Genomic DNA, 18,819 nt, shown 5'->3' on the forward strand with positions numbered 1-18,819 from the left:
TTTGAAACTGTTTGAAACTAAATTCTAAAATGTTGATTAAATTTTTAATTAATTCAAGTAATTTTTTAATTGATTGAAAAAAAATTTCTGGCCTTCTTTTCTATTTTAAATTTATTTTTAATATATTTTTTTTTAATTTTTGCTAGCAATATTTATAATTCTTAAATAGTCTATAAAATTTTAGGCATATAATATTCAAGTTTATTTACAATTTATGAAACACTTTATATGTTAAATTGTGTCAATAAAGTGAAAATTTTTCAAAATGCTGAACGCATTGTTAAAGGTCTAGTATTCCTTTAACGTAATCGATTAATAATTTGATTGTTTTAATCACCTTCTTAATTGATTTATAAAAAATTCTCTATCAAACAGTTTAATTTATTTGATTAATAAATTAATAAAAAAAAACATTTTTATATTTATTAAATATTTAATTTATACAATTAATGAATTAATCAATTTTTAATATTGTCTCAATTATTGACATTAATTGTTATGATTAATTCGTTATTTGGAAAAAAATATATATATTTACTTTTTTTACAAATTTGGTAATTGATATCATCATTTTGGTTATAGGTGCAAAACTTGCTTGATACAATTATTTTGATAATTAAAACTCATTTTCAGTTTTTTCTGTGTACTAAAAATCAATAAATATTTTATTGGCAATTGAAAATAAATTAAAAAAATTATATGAAATTATAAAAAATCATATCCGATTATAAGACATACAAATATTTATACATAGTTCCTTAAATATTTAAAATTTATTTATAAACTTAACTGTAATACTTATGTACTACGTTATTAGATGAAGGTTTCTGGTTTAGAATAAGTAAAATTTTAAATCATCAAATCTTAGTCACATTGTTAAATCTCACCTTAAATATGTATGTAGTAAAATTTTGAAATATCGAAACAAGAACATAAATGTCCATTCTAAGATTGAGTAATGCGAAGCATAAAAAATTATAGATTTTGACCACAACTGATAGCATGTGTCAGCTAACAACATACAGTGTACTACTGTATTCAAATTTTACCTTAATATTTCAATTTTTATATGAAGTAAATTATCGCTTAAAATGCAAAGGGCATAAAATTCATTTTAAAAAATTTACACAAGAAATAAATTGAAAATTAAAAATTTATAAAGAAATTACTTCTCCCTACATTTGTTATATCTTAATAAGCGTTTCTGACAAACGTGTTATAATAATTTACAACAATATTTTATAGTAAAATTTTAATTGTTATACCCTACATTTTATTTTTAACTGTTATACCCTACATCACTTAAGTGGGGAGGGTATATTGGTTTTGTGCTAATGTTTGTAACGCACAATAATATTTGTTCTCTACCCACCTTAAAGTGGGTATAGGACCAGAATCAGAATCATTTTCTGAGTCGATTTAGCTCTGTCCGTCCGTCCGTCTGTAATCAAACTACAGGCCGCAATTTTGAAGAAAATTTAATGAAATTTGGTATTGTCCCAGGGACGAACCCTATTGAAAATGGTTAAGATCGGTCCATTATTTCACCTAGATCCCATACAACTGTACCCCCGAATAGGGCTTGTAAACATTGTAATCAAACTACATGTCGCAATTTTGGAGATAATTCAATGAAATTTGGCACATGATCTTTTATGGTACTGTAGACGATGCCTATTGAAAATAGTTGACATCGGCCCATTATTTCTCCTAGGCCCCATAGAACTTAACTCGCCAAATTGGGCTTTTAAGTTCATAATTATGTTTTATATACTCGTATCTCGACAAAAAGCTGCAAAACCAAGTTCTATACTAGTCTTGATAACCCTGATGAACTTCTAAAACCCCCATCAAAAGTTTACTTAAATATCCACAGTTTTATTAAGCAGTAAATGGGTACTGGTGTAGGGTATTATATAGTCGGCCTCGCCCGACTATAACTTCTTACTTCTTTTTATTTTGTTTGTTATGCCATTTTGCATTTATGCATTTGTGTACACAAAAATTAAAAAAGTAAAAAAATCTATGTGGAAGACAAGTTTTAAAAGAGTTTAATCAAATTTTAGATTGATATTTTCCAGCTTACTCTTTGTTAACTACACATAGTATAAAGGTACACTTATAACCGAATTTTTCTTTGGTTTTATAAATTAGTTATTTTTGGTCATTTTACAGTAGCTTTTGGGTTTATTAAATTGTACTTTGAGAAACTACCAAAATTTCTCTTGTTATTCATAAAAATCAAAAATACAAAATGCAACTTTTGTGTTTCATTACATTTGTATATTATAATATAATATTATAATATAATAATATAAATAATTATTTATATCATATTTTAATGAAGAAAATAAAAATGTCAAATATTAAAAAATTTAAAACATTTAAAAGTTAAATTTATTTATCAGTTAAAAATTTTAAACAGATAAATTTCATAATATTGACCTTAATTATAACCAAAAGTTCCTCCTAAATTTAACCTTAAAAAGACTTACCTGCCAATACTGAATTTGGTCTTGACTCCATAAAAACTTCAAAAAATTACTTAAAGATCAAAATTCACACTGATATAGATTTTTAATATGGTCAGCCATACCAGACTATATATACTTGTTATGTTACATAAATATCTTTTGCATTGCATTTCATCCTAAAAATATGCAACATTTGCATATGCTGTAAAATTTTTAACAAGAGTCGTATACTTTTTAAACTCTTTGTATTAAGTGTAACTCATACGCAACGATAAATCTGTATAGATAAGGAGAACAATTTGAAAGAAGTGTGAAATTAAGGGGAATCTTAAAAATTGCACCTTGCACTTTGTTAAACAAATGAAAATTATTATATTTTGCAAACTTTTCATAAAGCGATATTAATTATTTTCTTGTATTATTATTTTTTATTACAATGTTCCACTCAATCAGATTTTGTCACTTAGTAAGTGAGTATTTAAAATTTGTCTTAACGTATTTAAATTTCTAAAATTTATTCGAATTTAAAATACAAAAAAAATATATATATTATTTAATTTACATATATTTTGTACATTAAACTAACGAGTATTTAAACACAAATGCTAACCGAAAGACAGTTGAAGTCTTTGAATATTTTATCAAAGTACAATTGTTAACATACATACATATTTCGACAATAAATTGTATTTTAATACACAAATACATTAAAATATATGCATAATATCATAAACAGTATATGGTCATACACAGATACATAGGCATATATAAATATACCCAACAAACATTACATTGAAAAGCTAAAAAAAAGTTTTTACAATTTATTCCTTAGGATTTTAACTCATTATTTTAACACGATGATAACATTGGAAGAAAGTACTCACAACAAGCCACCACTTATATAAGTACTTACAAATAAGGAGTTAAAACAATTTACATAGAATACGAACTTATGCTGTTCTAAAAAATTAATGCAGACGGTAGTAGATGTGTACAAGCCACTGAATAGTTTTTGCTGGGTATGTATACTTACATATGTGTTTGTATATAGGACATGTTAACAAGTATTTGAATATTGACATAACACTCAATATACCAAATACTTGCATAAATATTAAACGAATTTTGTATTTATTGTATCTACAAATGTATTGCATATATTTGTAATAACTTGACACATATACACACATACATATATACATAAATATATTTGAAATTTATTTAAACATACATAAATGTATAACTTTGCACGAATATTAACATATTCGAGATTATAAGCAATAACAGCTTAAGTTGAAAATTAAGTAAAATAACTTTTTTAAAATTCAAATATATTTAATTTGTAAATTTAAATATATAATGATAGAATTTAAAGAGAATTTCAAATTTAATTTTATTAGTATATAAAGTCAAAAATTCAAAAATTCAACTCTATCTTAAGTCGACTTAGTTGCTTATACCTTTTAGAACATATACTACATATGAAAATATTTTAACAATATACATTAAAATGTCATCATAACACTTCCTTTTTGTTAATATACAATATGCATTCCTGCATTTTCTACGAATATTTGTATATTTTGTGGTAAATATTAACAGTTCAAATATAACAAAGTGTATGTTTATGCAGTTATTGATGTAGAAAATTGTGTTATTGACTAATTAATTTAGAATTTAAATTATGTAGTTATGAATAAACTTTATTGTTTATTAAACTAGTAACTGTGAGTAAATATTTAAAATATATTTATTTTTAATTTTATTCATTTTGTATTTGTCGTAAAGCAATACTCTTTTAAAAATTCTATCTATGATCCAAACACTTAGTGAGAAAGTTAAGTTGCAAATTTTTGAATTTAATGTTGAAATTATCTAACTAATTCTAACTATAGATAAAGTTATGGAAAAACTTTCAAAAACAATCTGATTTGATTTTATATTTTTTAATGAACTGAATAAGAATCAGAAACCTGTTACTCATAATTACCCACAATAAATAAAGTATTAAATTTTTAGTTCAATGATTACAATTAAAGACTTATTACGATTTTTTAATGTCTTTAATTACGAAAAATATGTCATTTTATTCGAGGTAATCCGAAATTTTTACTCATAACTTTTTACGTTGTTAACCGATTTTGCTGATTTTTAATACCAAACTGCTTAGGATAACAATAAATATTTTCTATAAATAGTTGATGTTCTTGGCTTAGTTTTCACGTGAGCGTGTTTTACGCAGACAGACAGACGGACATAGCTAAATCGACTCAGAATTTGATAATTACTAAGAATATATATATATACTTTGTTGGGTCTCACATGAATATTTCTTTGTATTACACACGGAACGACAAACTTATATACCCTCCATTTCTACCAATGGTGGTGGAGGGTATAAAAGGGTATAGCTTAAAAAATTGCACCACTAGACGTATACTTAATGTCATAGTATATAATACAACTCATACGCAATGATGGATTGTATTCGAAATTACGCACGTGGATTTTTATACCCGCGACTGTAATGAGATTTGGCATATATGTTTCGTAGGACCCATGGACGAAGCCTACTGAAAATCGGTTCATTATTTCAGATAGTTCCCACCCAATTGTTATAAGAACTGTCTTTTAAACTTACTTAAACCATTTATGTTTGTAGTTTAAGAGTCGATGCTACCTTTTAAATAACATTGCTACGTATATTGCACAAAAATGCTTCAATTTTGAAAACAATCTCTTAATACAACTTTTTTTATTATACGCACACACGATGCTATTTGCGGCGACCACAAACGTAACGACTCGTTTGTAGAACTTCCAAAAATATCAAAACATTTTGATTGTTTATGTTTATCACAACTTTTAATAGCAACCCTATACATTTTGCAATTTCGTAAACAAAGTTCTCACATTTTATCAGTGGTTGTATCTTGTATGTCTTACTTTATAATATTTTTAATAAATATGTCACGATAATACATGTTAAACACTATTTATTGACAATGTTCAAATCAGTTCCAAAGGTTTAACGTTTTTATAATGTAGATCTCATTCCTACATCTAATTTTTGATATAAATTGTTTTTGTATTTCCAAAAATTTGTATTGAAGTATTTTCAAAAAAAAAAAAAAAAAACGGTTAAAACAAATAAATAAAATCGAATATTTCCTTAAAAAAAAGTTAGCAATCATGAATAAAGAGTTAAAAGCAATAAACGAATAACGAATGGAAGCACAAATTAATTATATTTAAAGCAAGTAGGAAAGTATAGTCGGGCATGGCCGACCATATAATACTCTACACCATGACTATATTTTATTTTTTTTATAAAGAATCTTTTATGACGAATATTACCATAATTCCAAAATATTTAAGCAAATATTAAGCAAAAATGTCTAAATGAGTCTTTATATATATTTTTAAATAACAGTTAATTTTGTTGAGTTTCATTACGATAGAAATGGTTACAAATCAATTTTAGACGTTTAAGACATTTTTGAAGGGGGGTTTGTATGGGGGCTAGGGTCAAATAAAAGCCGATCCTTACGAAAATCTGCAGTGTCATTTATACTTCTATAAGACTTATTTGTGCCAATTTTTAGAGAGATAGCAGAATATTAGACGTAATTATAGCATAAAAAGTTCAAATCGGGAGGTACGGTTGTATGGGGGCTAGGTGAAATAATGGACCGATTTCAACCATTTTCAGTAGGCTTCGTCCCTGTGCCAAAAAATATGCTTGGTCCAAATTTCATCAAATTATCTTGAAAATTGCGGCCTGTAACTTGCGCACAAGGTTTACATGGACAGCCAGCCAACCAACCAGCCAGCCAGACAGACGGACGGACATGTCTTAATCGACTCAAAAAATGATTCTGAATCGATCGGTATACTTTAAGGTGGGTATTGGACCAATATTTTTGTATGTTACAAACATCAGCACAAACTTATAATACCCTCCCCACTATAGTGGTGTAGGGTATAAAAACTACTTAATCCAGAAAAATATAAATAAACTTTCTGGGGACTCCCAATATAATTTTTTCGAAGTCATATTTTTATTGTATTTTATAAATGACCGATTATTTCCTGTGAAATATTTCAGCTGTTATTAGCAAATAATAAAATATTCTACAACAAAAAACGCCTTCATATACTCTAGTATAACATTAGTTTGTTGTTAGTATTTGACCCTTAATAATTCATAACTATCTTAATCAGTAGTATATCAATTTGACAAACCTTTATTACGGTAAAGTTCATAATATTTCCAATGAATATTTATGTATATATAATATTTCAAATGATTGTTCAAATACAAACAACATATGAGCAAATATACAAATATATGAGCAAGTATGCAAATGAAACACAAATTCATAAACATGAATATATTTGTACAAATATTTATGGATATATAAACTGAATAAACTTAATCATATGTAAAATATAATTCACAATTCGATATTATTATTAGGGAACAGAACTCTTAGAGAAATATGTAAATTAATGTACATATGTATCTTGTAAAGTTAATATGCAAGTACAAATCAATATTGACAAAAGGAAATATATAAATAACGTTAGTAATAAAATAGCTTATATCAAGATTTTCATTTCAAGAAATTAAGTACATTTGAAATTATAAGTCCATAACAAAACTACTGTCACAAAGATAAAGTAATTTCCTTGAGTTCAAAAAGAGGAAATATGCCATAAAGGTGTGCAAGGATGTGTATAAGATTTGTTGTGGTTAAATATGACCATTAAGATTATGAAAATTTTGTCACAAGTCATTAGTTGAAAGATTTGGCTTTTAATGGCAATTAAAATTATAATAATAGTAAATATATTTTAAAATATATATTCGATATAAATTAGTTGTAAACTACAAATATACGTACAAAAACAATAAATAAAAGTTAATCAAGTAAGTAATATTAGTTGAGAATGACTGATTATATTATTATCAGTTATAAATGTATTTGAATACTTTTTTTTAAATTTTAATTAAATTTAAGCTTTTTCCAAAATCTGCACATTATTATACTTGTAAGATTTTAGTAGATGGGAGTAGTAGATTAGTTGTGCTGATGTTTTTAACGTATATAAATACATGTCATATAGCATCTTTTGAATATCGGCTTATTTTAATTTTCTTTTAAGCCATGTCCGTCCGTCCATCCATTTCTGTACAGACGACTTTTACTCTTTTGAATTCGCACAAATAATACGCTAATAATACATACACACATACATATATCTAAACTCTTAATTAATTATATAAGCTCATTATTATTGTTTCAATACAATTCATTATTTATAAGTTTATATGTTTGTGACTTATTATTGTGTAAATTAAATAATGAACACTCCCCTTTTCTCCTCCGATACTTTCTAATAATTTCGGTTTATTAGATTTTGGTAAATGTTTGTATTTATGCACATTTTGTGTGTAAATTAAATATACTTTGATTTACAAATCTAACAATCCGTACATGCACGCACTTACTCCTACATGCAATAGAATATAATAGAAATGCTTTCTGTCAATAAATATTATATAAATTTGTTTACTTGTATGTATGTATATAATACACAGACAATCTTTAAATACTTTCTACTTATTTTGTTTACTTCAAAATACTTAATTTATAAGTATTTTATTATGTAGGTTTCAATCTATTGTTTACAATGCTAATGACAAGCATTGATTTGTAATCTGTCATTGAATATGTCTATAATTTTATGTCTGTCGTTTTTCTTGTTTTTCATTTCTATTTGTTTATTCATGTGTTGAAACTTGTAACTTGAAGTGTTGTAATTATTTGTTTAACAAAAGAATTTTATTAGATTTATTATATATAAAAATTATATGAAAAAAAGTTAAATATAATAAAATAAAATATTGTTCATATGCAGTTAGAGAGGATTGTAGTATTAAGATTTTAATTTACTGACAGGAATTAAATTTATAGAAAAATGTAAATTAATTGATAGAAGTTATTAGAATAAACGTAAATTGTATGTACTACATATGCATGTATTAAGATATATAATAATTTTGCTCAATAGGTAAGCCATTGCAAAAATTAAGAAATTTTATTTAAAGTGAATAACATGACAACTTTATGTATATTGATATAATCAGTCTCGTAGAAGTACAATAGAGGGGCAGCTAAGCATTTTCTGAAAAAAAAACCTGTTAAGCCCAAGAGTATTGTTAAATCAGATTTAACCAAACGTTATCATGTATGTTGATGTGATCAGTCTCGTAGAAGTACAATAAAGGACTAACTAACTAACTAAACATTTAAAACATTTCCGTTTTTTTGCCGTATTTTAATCCATATTTTGGAAAACAAGAATGGGATGATTCCTTTTGCAAATATAGACGAAATTGTTTTCAAGTACTCCTAATTTTACAAAATCTAAACCACTCTGAAGGCGTGCGAATGTCACATATAATCGTATAGAATTGCCCATATGTATATACAGTGATGGTCAAACCTGGGAAATTTTCTTGAAATCATAGTGAAATATTTTTTTCGAGAAATTTAAATGAATCTTAGAAAAAATTAATGAATCTTAGAAAAAAAATATATAATAAAATATATAAGACACCAATATTTGGTATCATGCGATTGTGCTGATGTATGTAACACACAAACCTTTGATCCTACTTAAGCCCATGCAACCGGACACCTTTAAAAATTACTTTGGCTCCCATTATGATATTAAATATTCTAGTGTCGATACAAATACCTTCAGAATATTATACTGAGTCGATCAAGGCCTCATTTCTACGGCACCTATTTTAACACATCTGCAGCTCCAGAAATATCAACAATTATATTTTGTTTGTTATAAAAAAAACAATATATTCACAAAGATAACTATTTAGATAAAACAATAAAATGAAGTAAATTTTCATCAAAGATAATTAATAGGAAACTATAAATTTACTTAAAACGTTTTTGATCATTAACCTATTTCTCACTACACAATCTTTGAACATTCAACTAATACAGATTATCTCAATTTAACTTAAACACAATGTTTACTTACAGCATTGCAAAATACATTAACTTTAACATTATAAATTATATGATATCGTTTTACTAAATATACAGATAATTTTATGAAATTACATAAAAAAACACTCAAACATGTGTATGCCAAACATAGATATAATGTCTTTATTGCTTGTGCTCTTCGAGGAATTGGTTGTTTTAGAAGTTTGTTAGAAAAAGAGAAAAAAAAATATAACAAAACTACCATAAATTGTCTTTATTTTATAAACTATATATTTTTATAGAGCTTTTTTTACACATATTTTCATTGCAATTTTAGTGTTTTAAAATCCATTCAACCGAAATGTCATCGATAATACCAGTGTCAGTGTATGTGAAATGTGCAAAAATAGAGGACATACATCTACATTTGTATAAGTTATATACACAAACGTAAATCTATAGTTTATGTAGAACAATATTAGGAAAACCAAATAACGACAATTTTCTCCTTTAACGAAATGATGTACAAGAAGAAAAGAAGCAAACTTATAAAAGTGGCTGATATATGAGCCGGAAGTGGCCACATCATGCATTTTATTGCATTTCTATGATTTTACTTTAGTCTTATTTTTACACAGCAGGGAAGAACAACTTTATAGTTGTTAAAGAAAATTATGAACTGGAGAAACTTTTAATGTGAATTTGACTTTTAACGAACAAATCATTTGATAAAAAAAATTATAAAGTTCATTGATCTTTTTTTTAACAAAAGGATTGCTGATTTTTATTAATCATATATAAATTTAATATATTTCTTTTAATCAATTTATGTATAAGTAGATATTTATATCAAAAATTTCTAACTTTTTTGTTTGTTTTAGTATATATGGCCCTAAAGGAAAGGTTGGCTTGCAATACTTTATAAAGTTTGTATTAAAAAGAAAATAAATTTTTAAGTTTTAACAACAAAATACCAAATAGAATAGTTACCAATCAAGCCAGCCAGCCAGCTAGATAAGACGTATGAGTATTCAATTTGTTAATACAGTAGCAAACAAAATTGAAGCAATGTGTAGTAAAAGCAAGTACCATACTCTCTCTTTCATTTAAAAATCATTTGTTAAAAATCAATTGTTTTTTATCAAGTGCATTACTAATTTATGAACCTATTATGGGTGGACATGACCAATTATTTGCCAATCCGAACAACATTTTACAGTATTATTTATCGATATATAAAACATACTATGTCGGGTTTTTATCCTTATTTTATTAATAAAATATATAGGGAAGTGAACCATATACGAGACTTATTACCAATTATGTACGGATCCAAAAAAAACAAATTCAGAAAGATTTTTAAATACCAATATGTCTTTATGCCAATTTTGATAGCCATTTCTGCTTTTGTCAATGAAATATGTGAGTTTAAATTATTTTCGAAAGTGGACATTATATGGGAGGCAATGTCATTTATGGACCTGTCCAAAAAAAAATATTTGTAGTGATTTATATAACACAGGCAGACAAAGTCGAAACCCTGAGACAAAATTTTACTTTTGTCTATCACAGCTGGGATATTGTGTCCTGAAATTTAAAATATAAACTATATATTAGGCCCTTTTGAGTTGTTATAATGGCGCTAAAGCAAATTAATTTATATATTCCTATGCCATACTAAAATCCATTCTGTCAACTTTATATTCTTGCTTCTTCTAGATAAATTTACCTAAACATGAAAATTCATGGCATTTGTAGACAACACTACAACAATAAAATTGTTTATAAAGAACAACAATTTTGTATACAGAAAAAACTGAAAATGAGTTTTAATTATCAAAATAATTGTATCAAGCAAGTTTTGCACCAATAACCAAAATGATGATATTAATTACCAAATTTGTAAAAAAAAAAAAAAATAAAAATATATATTTTTTCCAAATAACGAATTAATCAGAACAATTAATGTCAATAACTGAGACAATATTTAACATTGATTAATTCATTAATTGCATAAATAAAATATTTAATAAATATAAAATTGATTTTTTATTAATTTATTAATCAAATAAATTAAACTGTTTGATAGAGAATTTTTTAAAAATCAATTAAGAAGGTGATTAAAACAATCAAATTATTAATCGTGTAATCGATCGAATACTAGACCTTTAACAATGCGTTCAGCATTTTCAAAAAATATCACTTTATTGTTACAATTTAACATATAAAGTGTTTCATAAATTGTCAAGAAACTTGAATATTATATGCCTAAAATTTTATTGACTATTTAAGAATTATAAATATTGCTAGCACAAAAATTCAAAATAAAATATTAAAAATAAATCTAAAAATAAATCTAAGATAGAAAAGAAGGACATACAATTTTTTCAATCAAATAAAAAAATTAATTGAATTAATTAAAAATTTAATCAAAATTTTATACTTAAGTTTCAAACAGTTTCAAAAAACGAGATAATTAAGACAAATAAAAATTTGTTTAAATAAAAAATAAATAAAATTAAAACATGTTAATTGAAAATAAACTACCTATAATTTTTTCTGTGTATTTACACCTATCCAAAAATGTTCTTGTCGAATAATAATCACTTGCAGATTTGATTTAGTGATGTCTGTCCATCCATCAAGTTCATTGGATCATATTCATTTGGTATTTTATATCAAATAGCACCTGTACTCCTTCGGAAAATATAGACGTTTACATGTTTATTTCTCACTGTACATCCTTAGATTTCAATGTAAAGTATGTGTATACTTTATTTACGTCTGTATATGAATGCAAGTTTTATTATGTGTTTGCTTGTAAAATAAAGTAAATGGAGCTACTTGAATACACAGTACTTACAATTTATTCCGTAAAGACTATAAAAACCGAGTTTAAGAAAAAAATTGTTTAAAAAAAGTACTTTCTTCTATCATTTTTACATTCTTAACAAAAACACTTACACACATTTACAAATAAACATTAAGAAAAATTGTTGGCAAAGCAAAGAAAATGTTAAGACAATAACAACAACTACACTCCCGGCAGTTCTGAGTGACAAGCGTGTTCTAAAAAAGTTTTAATAAATAATTTGGAGACATCACAACTGACCCTTATATAAAATTAAAAACTGTATCCCTAGTAGTACACAGGAAAAAATGCTTGGTTGCGAATCATTGATAGATTGCTTACGACACTACATGTCACAAGTCCAAAGAAACACACCCACACATACATATGTATATTAATACATATATGTGTATGCGTTTGATTATGTGTTTGTATAACATTTACTTGATTTTGTATTTTTTATGATTTTTTTCTTTTTAAGAAAAAGTTTGCTGTTGATTTGTGTCCGCACTGATTGCTTCCTGGTGTAATGCAATCTTTTATATCAATCTATTGCATACATATGTATAAGTGCATTCGAGTGTATACTAAAAGGTATATATAGGACTATATGTGTGTTTAAGGGTGTATACAGAAATAGTTGTTATTTATAAATGTGAGAGTAAAATTTTATCCTTAAAAAAAAAACACTAATATGTGTCTGTTAGTAAATATATTTGTTAACATTAGTCTTTGCCAGCGTCTCTAATACACACACATTCATACACCAATACAATGTGCATATATGTGTACGACATTAAACTTAAAAGGATTAGAAAAAGGCAGATTTCTGCGCTATATAACCAATATTTGATTGAATAAATGTCGAATTGCTTTTAGTGAGCACCTTCCGTGCTGGCCTTTTTTCACGGTGATCTTTTTCAACCACTGGGTGAGGTTCTGTGACGACTTACAACTACCTAATTGTGCTTCTTACACACTGTGGCAATTCATGTATATGGAATTTCCGGTCCAGTATATGTGCACTTTGCCTAAGTATTTGAGCTATCTAATCTCTGATCATTGCTGTCCCGTTGCTTAACTTAGAGACGTAATCGGTAGACCTATATAGGAATCAATCAAATAAGTTGAAGACTTTGTTCTTACTCATATGGAACACACTTGTATGTACAGTGTTTTTTTATGAACACACCTGGACCTTTTTTCTATCATCTTTCAACCCAGCACACACTTCATTCTTCACGCTCATAGAGAACAACACACTCTTTTTAGGTATACGGACTGTCAAGACCACTTCATTCATCCTGTATCATATACATTTAACAACAACTCATTTCTGAGATATCTGTTTTCAACGTTAACAGCACCGAAATATAGACTTTACCGTGTTTTCAGTTTTTTAATCTCCCCGCGAATTTAGGTTTAGGATCCAGAAGGATCCTCAACGAATTGACCAGCCAGGACATAATCTTGCGGGCAACTGACCATCTATAGTATCATATTAAGTGGTTCTCTTGTTCCATCCCATGCCAAATCATTCCGAGGAATGTTTGAGGAATGAAGTGACATCACCCGTTTATAGTCTCCGGGATTTCCATAACATAAAGATGAGGTATTTCATCAAGGTAACATGCCACGGGGGTTAATCAATATTTGAATGTAATATAAATGGAACCAAACTAATTAATAACATCGAAATAACCCATCAGATAAAATTTCATAAAAAATTAGATAACATAATTGAAGGTCAAAAGATAATTATTCAAAATAAACACGTTCAACATATTCAATATTTTCAAAGTAATTTCCAAATTTCCCTCGTTATGTTAAATATTTAGATGCATGTTTGTAAGATTCTTTATGCTTTCTATCCTTCTACTAATGCATTTGATTGTTTCAAGTTTAAGTGGGTGTATAGGTTTAAATTGCCACAGTTTGCAGTGTATACCCCATGCGTGTTTCAGCTACTTTATTTTCAAGTTTTTGTTCTTGTTTCAACAGCCGTAATGTCTTGTGTCACATTTATCCTGAAAAACTTTTCTTGACTCTTTTTTTTCTCCTCCAATTTTGGTATAAAAATCAAGTTGAAATGATGGAAAAAAACAACAACAACATCTACAAAAAAGAGTCTTAAGTAAAGGAAAAGAAAAATAAACTTTCTTTATATTTTCTTCATATAATTTTTTTTTTTTTTTTGTAAAATGAAAACTTGGGTAAATGTAATAGAAATTGATTGCTTAGATTATGTGTCTAAGTGTTTTTATATATGGAGGCAAATAAATAAATGCACTAACGTTTTTTTCTTCGTCTCATAAGTATATGTGCTTCCTTTCATTCATTTACTGTGTATGTGTGCTTATGTGGGAGTATGTAAGTATTCGTATTATTCTTATGTAGATAGTGGCATCTGCTTTGGATAGTAATGCTATATTTATTATGTGTTTACCTACACATTTTATTTGCAATACATTTAATTTTACAAAAGTTTATTTGCAGTAAATAACTTATTTATATGTAATGCAAAATAATACAAAGACTATTTATGTTTAAGTTAGAATGTTTTAAAATACTTAATAGAAAAACAAGTAAGAGTTAAATATTCTCCCCCTATATAATAATTTTGCATTGAATGTTTTCTAACAGAGTCTATATTCAAAAAATTTTATGGATCGCTTGATAATTGACACAACTCTTACAAAAGTGCCGCTTCAGAGAAGATTTTAATGCTTATTGCTATTGTCGCAATAGCTATGCTATTAGTAATTGTTTCACTACACAATACTAAAGTCGAAACTGTTTCTTTAATCTAAAATACAAAAGATGTTTTAAAAACATTATCAACATGTTTCAGAAAATTCTATAAGATAAATAATACGCCCTTTTGGTTTTTACGACGTATATCAGTACGATGAATTTTATTTCTGGCGAAAATGTTTTCATATAAAAGAGCATTTATATTTTTAGTTACTAATTCCATTATAAGTAAGTAAAATGTTGTCAACAATTTTTTAATTACCTGTCAACAGTGAGTATGTGACCATCTCGTACACGTATCCATGACACAGACTTATTTCCCAGTTGTTTCACCTGCAGCGAGAAAATAAAACAAACAAAAAATATCGAGATTTAATGAATGTCCAGGAAATGTATAACAAACAAAAATAACTAGAAAGAAATAAAAAAAAATATATATAGTTACATATGTATTTATGTTTTTAAATATGAAACATGATATGTAGTTATCAAATAACAATCATTGTTTTTCTCGCACCATGACATTTCGTTTGTAACACATCGAAATATTGGTCTATATATTCTGGGTATTTATTAAAATCTAAGTCGATTTAGCTATGTCTGTCTGTCTGTCTGTCTGTCTGTCTGTCTGTTGAAATCACGATAGGTTCCACACGAAAGGAGCTAAATAGTTAAATTTTTCATATTTTCATATGTAAATATTTCCTATAGAAAAGGTTTGTTTGGTATTGAAGATAGGCTATATCGGTCCATGTTTTCGGATAGCCCCCATACAAGTTGATCCCCAGAAACATCTTTAACGTACAAATCTGTTTTAAAAGTGATTCCTTAGTTTACAAGCCATATTCAGGGGTACAGTTGTATGGGGGCCAGGTGAAATAACGGACCGATCTTAACCATTTTCAATAGAAATGGTTAAGATCGATCCGGGCAATAGAATATCATTGGGGCAATAGAATATCATTGAATTTTTTTCCAAATTGCGAACTGTATTTTGATTACAAAGTTTACATGGACGGACGGACAGACGACGGACATAGCTAAATCTGCTCACAAAAAATAATTTATATGTTGCATAAAAAGCTTTAATTAATCGTCTTATGCCCTTTTAAATTTTTGTCAACAGGGAGAAAGATTTCAAAAATGCTTTCAAAAAGTGCATTGCCATAAAAAATACACTATCGTAAAATTTTGAATTTAAAAATTATAGTATAATGAAAGAACACAAAAAGTTTTAATAATAGATTGTTAAAACACAACAAAATACGATGTAAATTCTCAAAGATATTAACCACCAAAACAAATTAAAACCGCCACAAAAATAGCGTTTCTATGGAAATATGGAGTTGTTTTATTTTCTCCATTAAGAACGTATATTTATAATATGAAGGAAATTGAAAGACATGTAGCCAAAAATTGACGGATTTTCTGTGTTCTTTCGTTAAATTCGTTATTTACAAATTGCAAATGATAATTATATGATATATATATTTATTAATATTAGTGTTTCCTTTAAAAAACCAGAGCCATTAAAACATACGTTTTGTTAAAATTTTTTCGAGTACACAATTTTTAAAATTTTCAAATTGACTAGGAATTAAGGTAAAAAGAATAATTGTAATGACTCTAATAGAGGCCTATCCGCATTTCTCCGGATTTTATGTGGCGTCCTGCTTTTAAGAAAAAAATTAATGACGTGTATAAGATATCCTTTATCCATCATTATTAAGCACTGCATACTTCTCATTCATCCGACACACTTATAAGTGACTTAAAGATTTTCTCTACGTATTATGTGCATATAACACCAACTCATTTCTAACACTTAGTCCCAGTTACTATTCAAAATATAGTCCTTACCGTTCGTCAATCTTTTAACCACAACTCACACTTTCGGCGAATTGGGTTTTTAACCACAGCCACTACGTAGATCCCGAATGAACCTCAGTCAACTGAAAAACCAGGGCATATCCTGGGGGCAACTGGCCACCCTTAGTACCACATTAGGCAGTTCTCTGAATTGATCCCAAGTCAAATCATTCAAAGAAATGTCCGAGTTAAAGTTAAAGTTCTCTTATTGACTTATAGATATATAGTTCGGTACAAATAAGTTTTTACATAAATCCATTCACAAAGTGTTATGTACATCGGTTTATATTTGACCTTAGTTACCATTAAAATTCGAAATATAAATTTTTCTTTAAGGTGTACATTATGTATTATTATTATCTAAATATTGTACAATATCTGTATAATATATTCATAATTAGGTTGCTTTATTATTTCCTACATAACCTATTAAATTTCTATACAGTGCAAATAACAAAATAATTCAACTGTTTTATACCTTATAATCTATAACCATTTTTCTATAAAATTTAAGGTTAAATGGAGTAGAAAATATAAAACCACATTTGACATTTTTAAATTGTTTGTTCTATAAACGCTAAACTTTTTCATTGTCAAATTAGACTTTTGAAAATAAATGATTTTCAATAAATATTTCAATAATTCTATAACGAGACAACACAATCATAAATATAATTTTATGCTATAATATTTTATTCACAAATACTCGTAGACGTGTAAAAATACATGACCTTGAAAAAAAATATCTGTAATTAAAAGAAATATATATTGCACAAACCAGAAAATACGTATATTAATACGAGCCAAGTCTTAAAAATTATTTACTAAAAGAAACGCAATGCTTAATAAGCATATAACTGGGATTTTATAACTACATTTTAGAAAGTTTACTCCCATAAATATATTCACCTCTTTATGTACTAGTAAAACATAGTATTACTGTGTAGTTCATTAAAATTTCATACAAAATCGTTTACTGCCAGGTTGTACATTTACTTCAATTAATATTTATTTGGTAACATTTTCATGTATGTATTAGGTAGGTTTACATGTACATTTATTGTATAACGCAATACACAGATATAAATATATTTTCTATATATTTCTACATTATCCAGTTCGCTATATTAAGTTTTTAAAAATTCCAACTTATTTCGCTCCCTACCAGTAATAGACACTTATTACCAAGTAATAAATTAATTAACTATTGATAAAAATTATATATACTGGTGCTAACAGTCAATCGGAGTTAAAGAGACTCCATTCTAACTAGACCGGTTCACTCATGATAGTATTATCAGCTAGTACATTGCATTTTTGTCCTCTGGCACAAATTCTGACATTTATCATTCTGAAATCTGCTTTTGATAATTTTATGGTTACATGATAGGCTTAGAACTGAGGGCATAAGGCAAATCAAGGCGCGTTAAGCCTCTGTACACTGTATGCAGAACTGGATTTATAATAACAGCTTTTTCGTAGCAATTCACTTATCCATAGGTCCAAGACTATTATATATTTTCTTGTTAATATATGTAAAATAAAACTCCTCTAATATACTTGTATCCAAACGCTTGTGGTTATATAGGTGAATATAACAGTGTTAAATTTTATGCGTTTAATTAATTCAGTGTAATATGATTCCTTACAATATATAGTACATTCTCTTTAAAACGAATTTTCGACCATTATTTACCATCTAGAAAAAGATTCTTACTTTTTTAATTTTCATCGCTATACTCGTATTTTTAAATAAGGGGACCTTATAGGGGGGTAGGATCAATTATGGACCCATCCACATAAAAGATGTTAGAGAGATTTTGGTTTCGATGAACTTAATTGTGTCAAATTT

At 26.9% G+C, this 18,819-nt stretch overlaps 1 protein-coding gene across 2 annotated transcripts in view; it reads right to left on the bottom strand.

Moving 5' to 3' along the window:
- LOC111677800 (protein sidekick-2-like) overlaps positions 1-18,819 on the bottom strand; it is a 220,715-nt gene that overhangs the window by 23,666 nt on the left and 178,230 nt on the right. For both annotated transcript variants that reach the window (XM_046948556.1, XM_046948557.1), the window contains exon 5: positions 15,361-15,431. In XM_046948556.1, the coding sequence (XP_046804512.1) occupies positions 15,361-15,431 (71 nt within the window). The remainder of the gene's footprint in view (positions 1-15,360; positions 15,432-18,819) is intronic.

This window comes from Lucilia cuprina, chromosome 4 (genome assembly GCF_022045245.1).
Source record: "Lucilia cuprina isolate Lc7/37 chromosome 4, ASM2204524v1, whole genome shotgun sequence".
In the NCBI taxonomy this organism is placed as follows: Eukaryota; Metazoa; Arthropoda; class Insecta; order Diptera; family Calliphoridae; genus Lucilia; species Lucilia cuprina.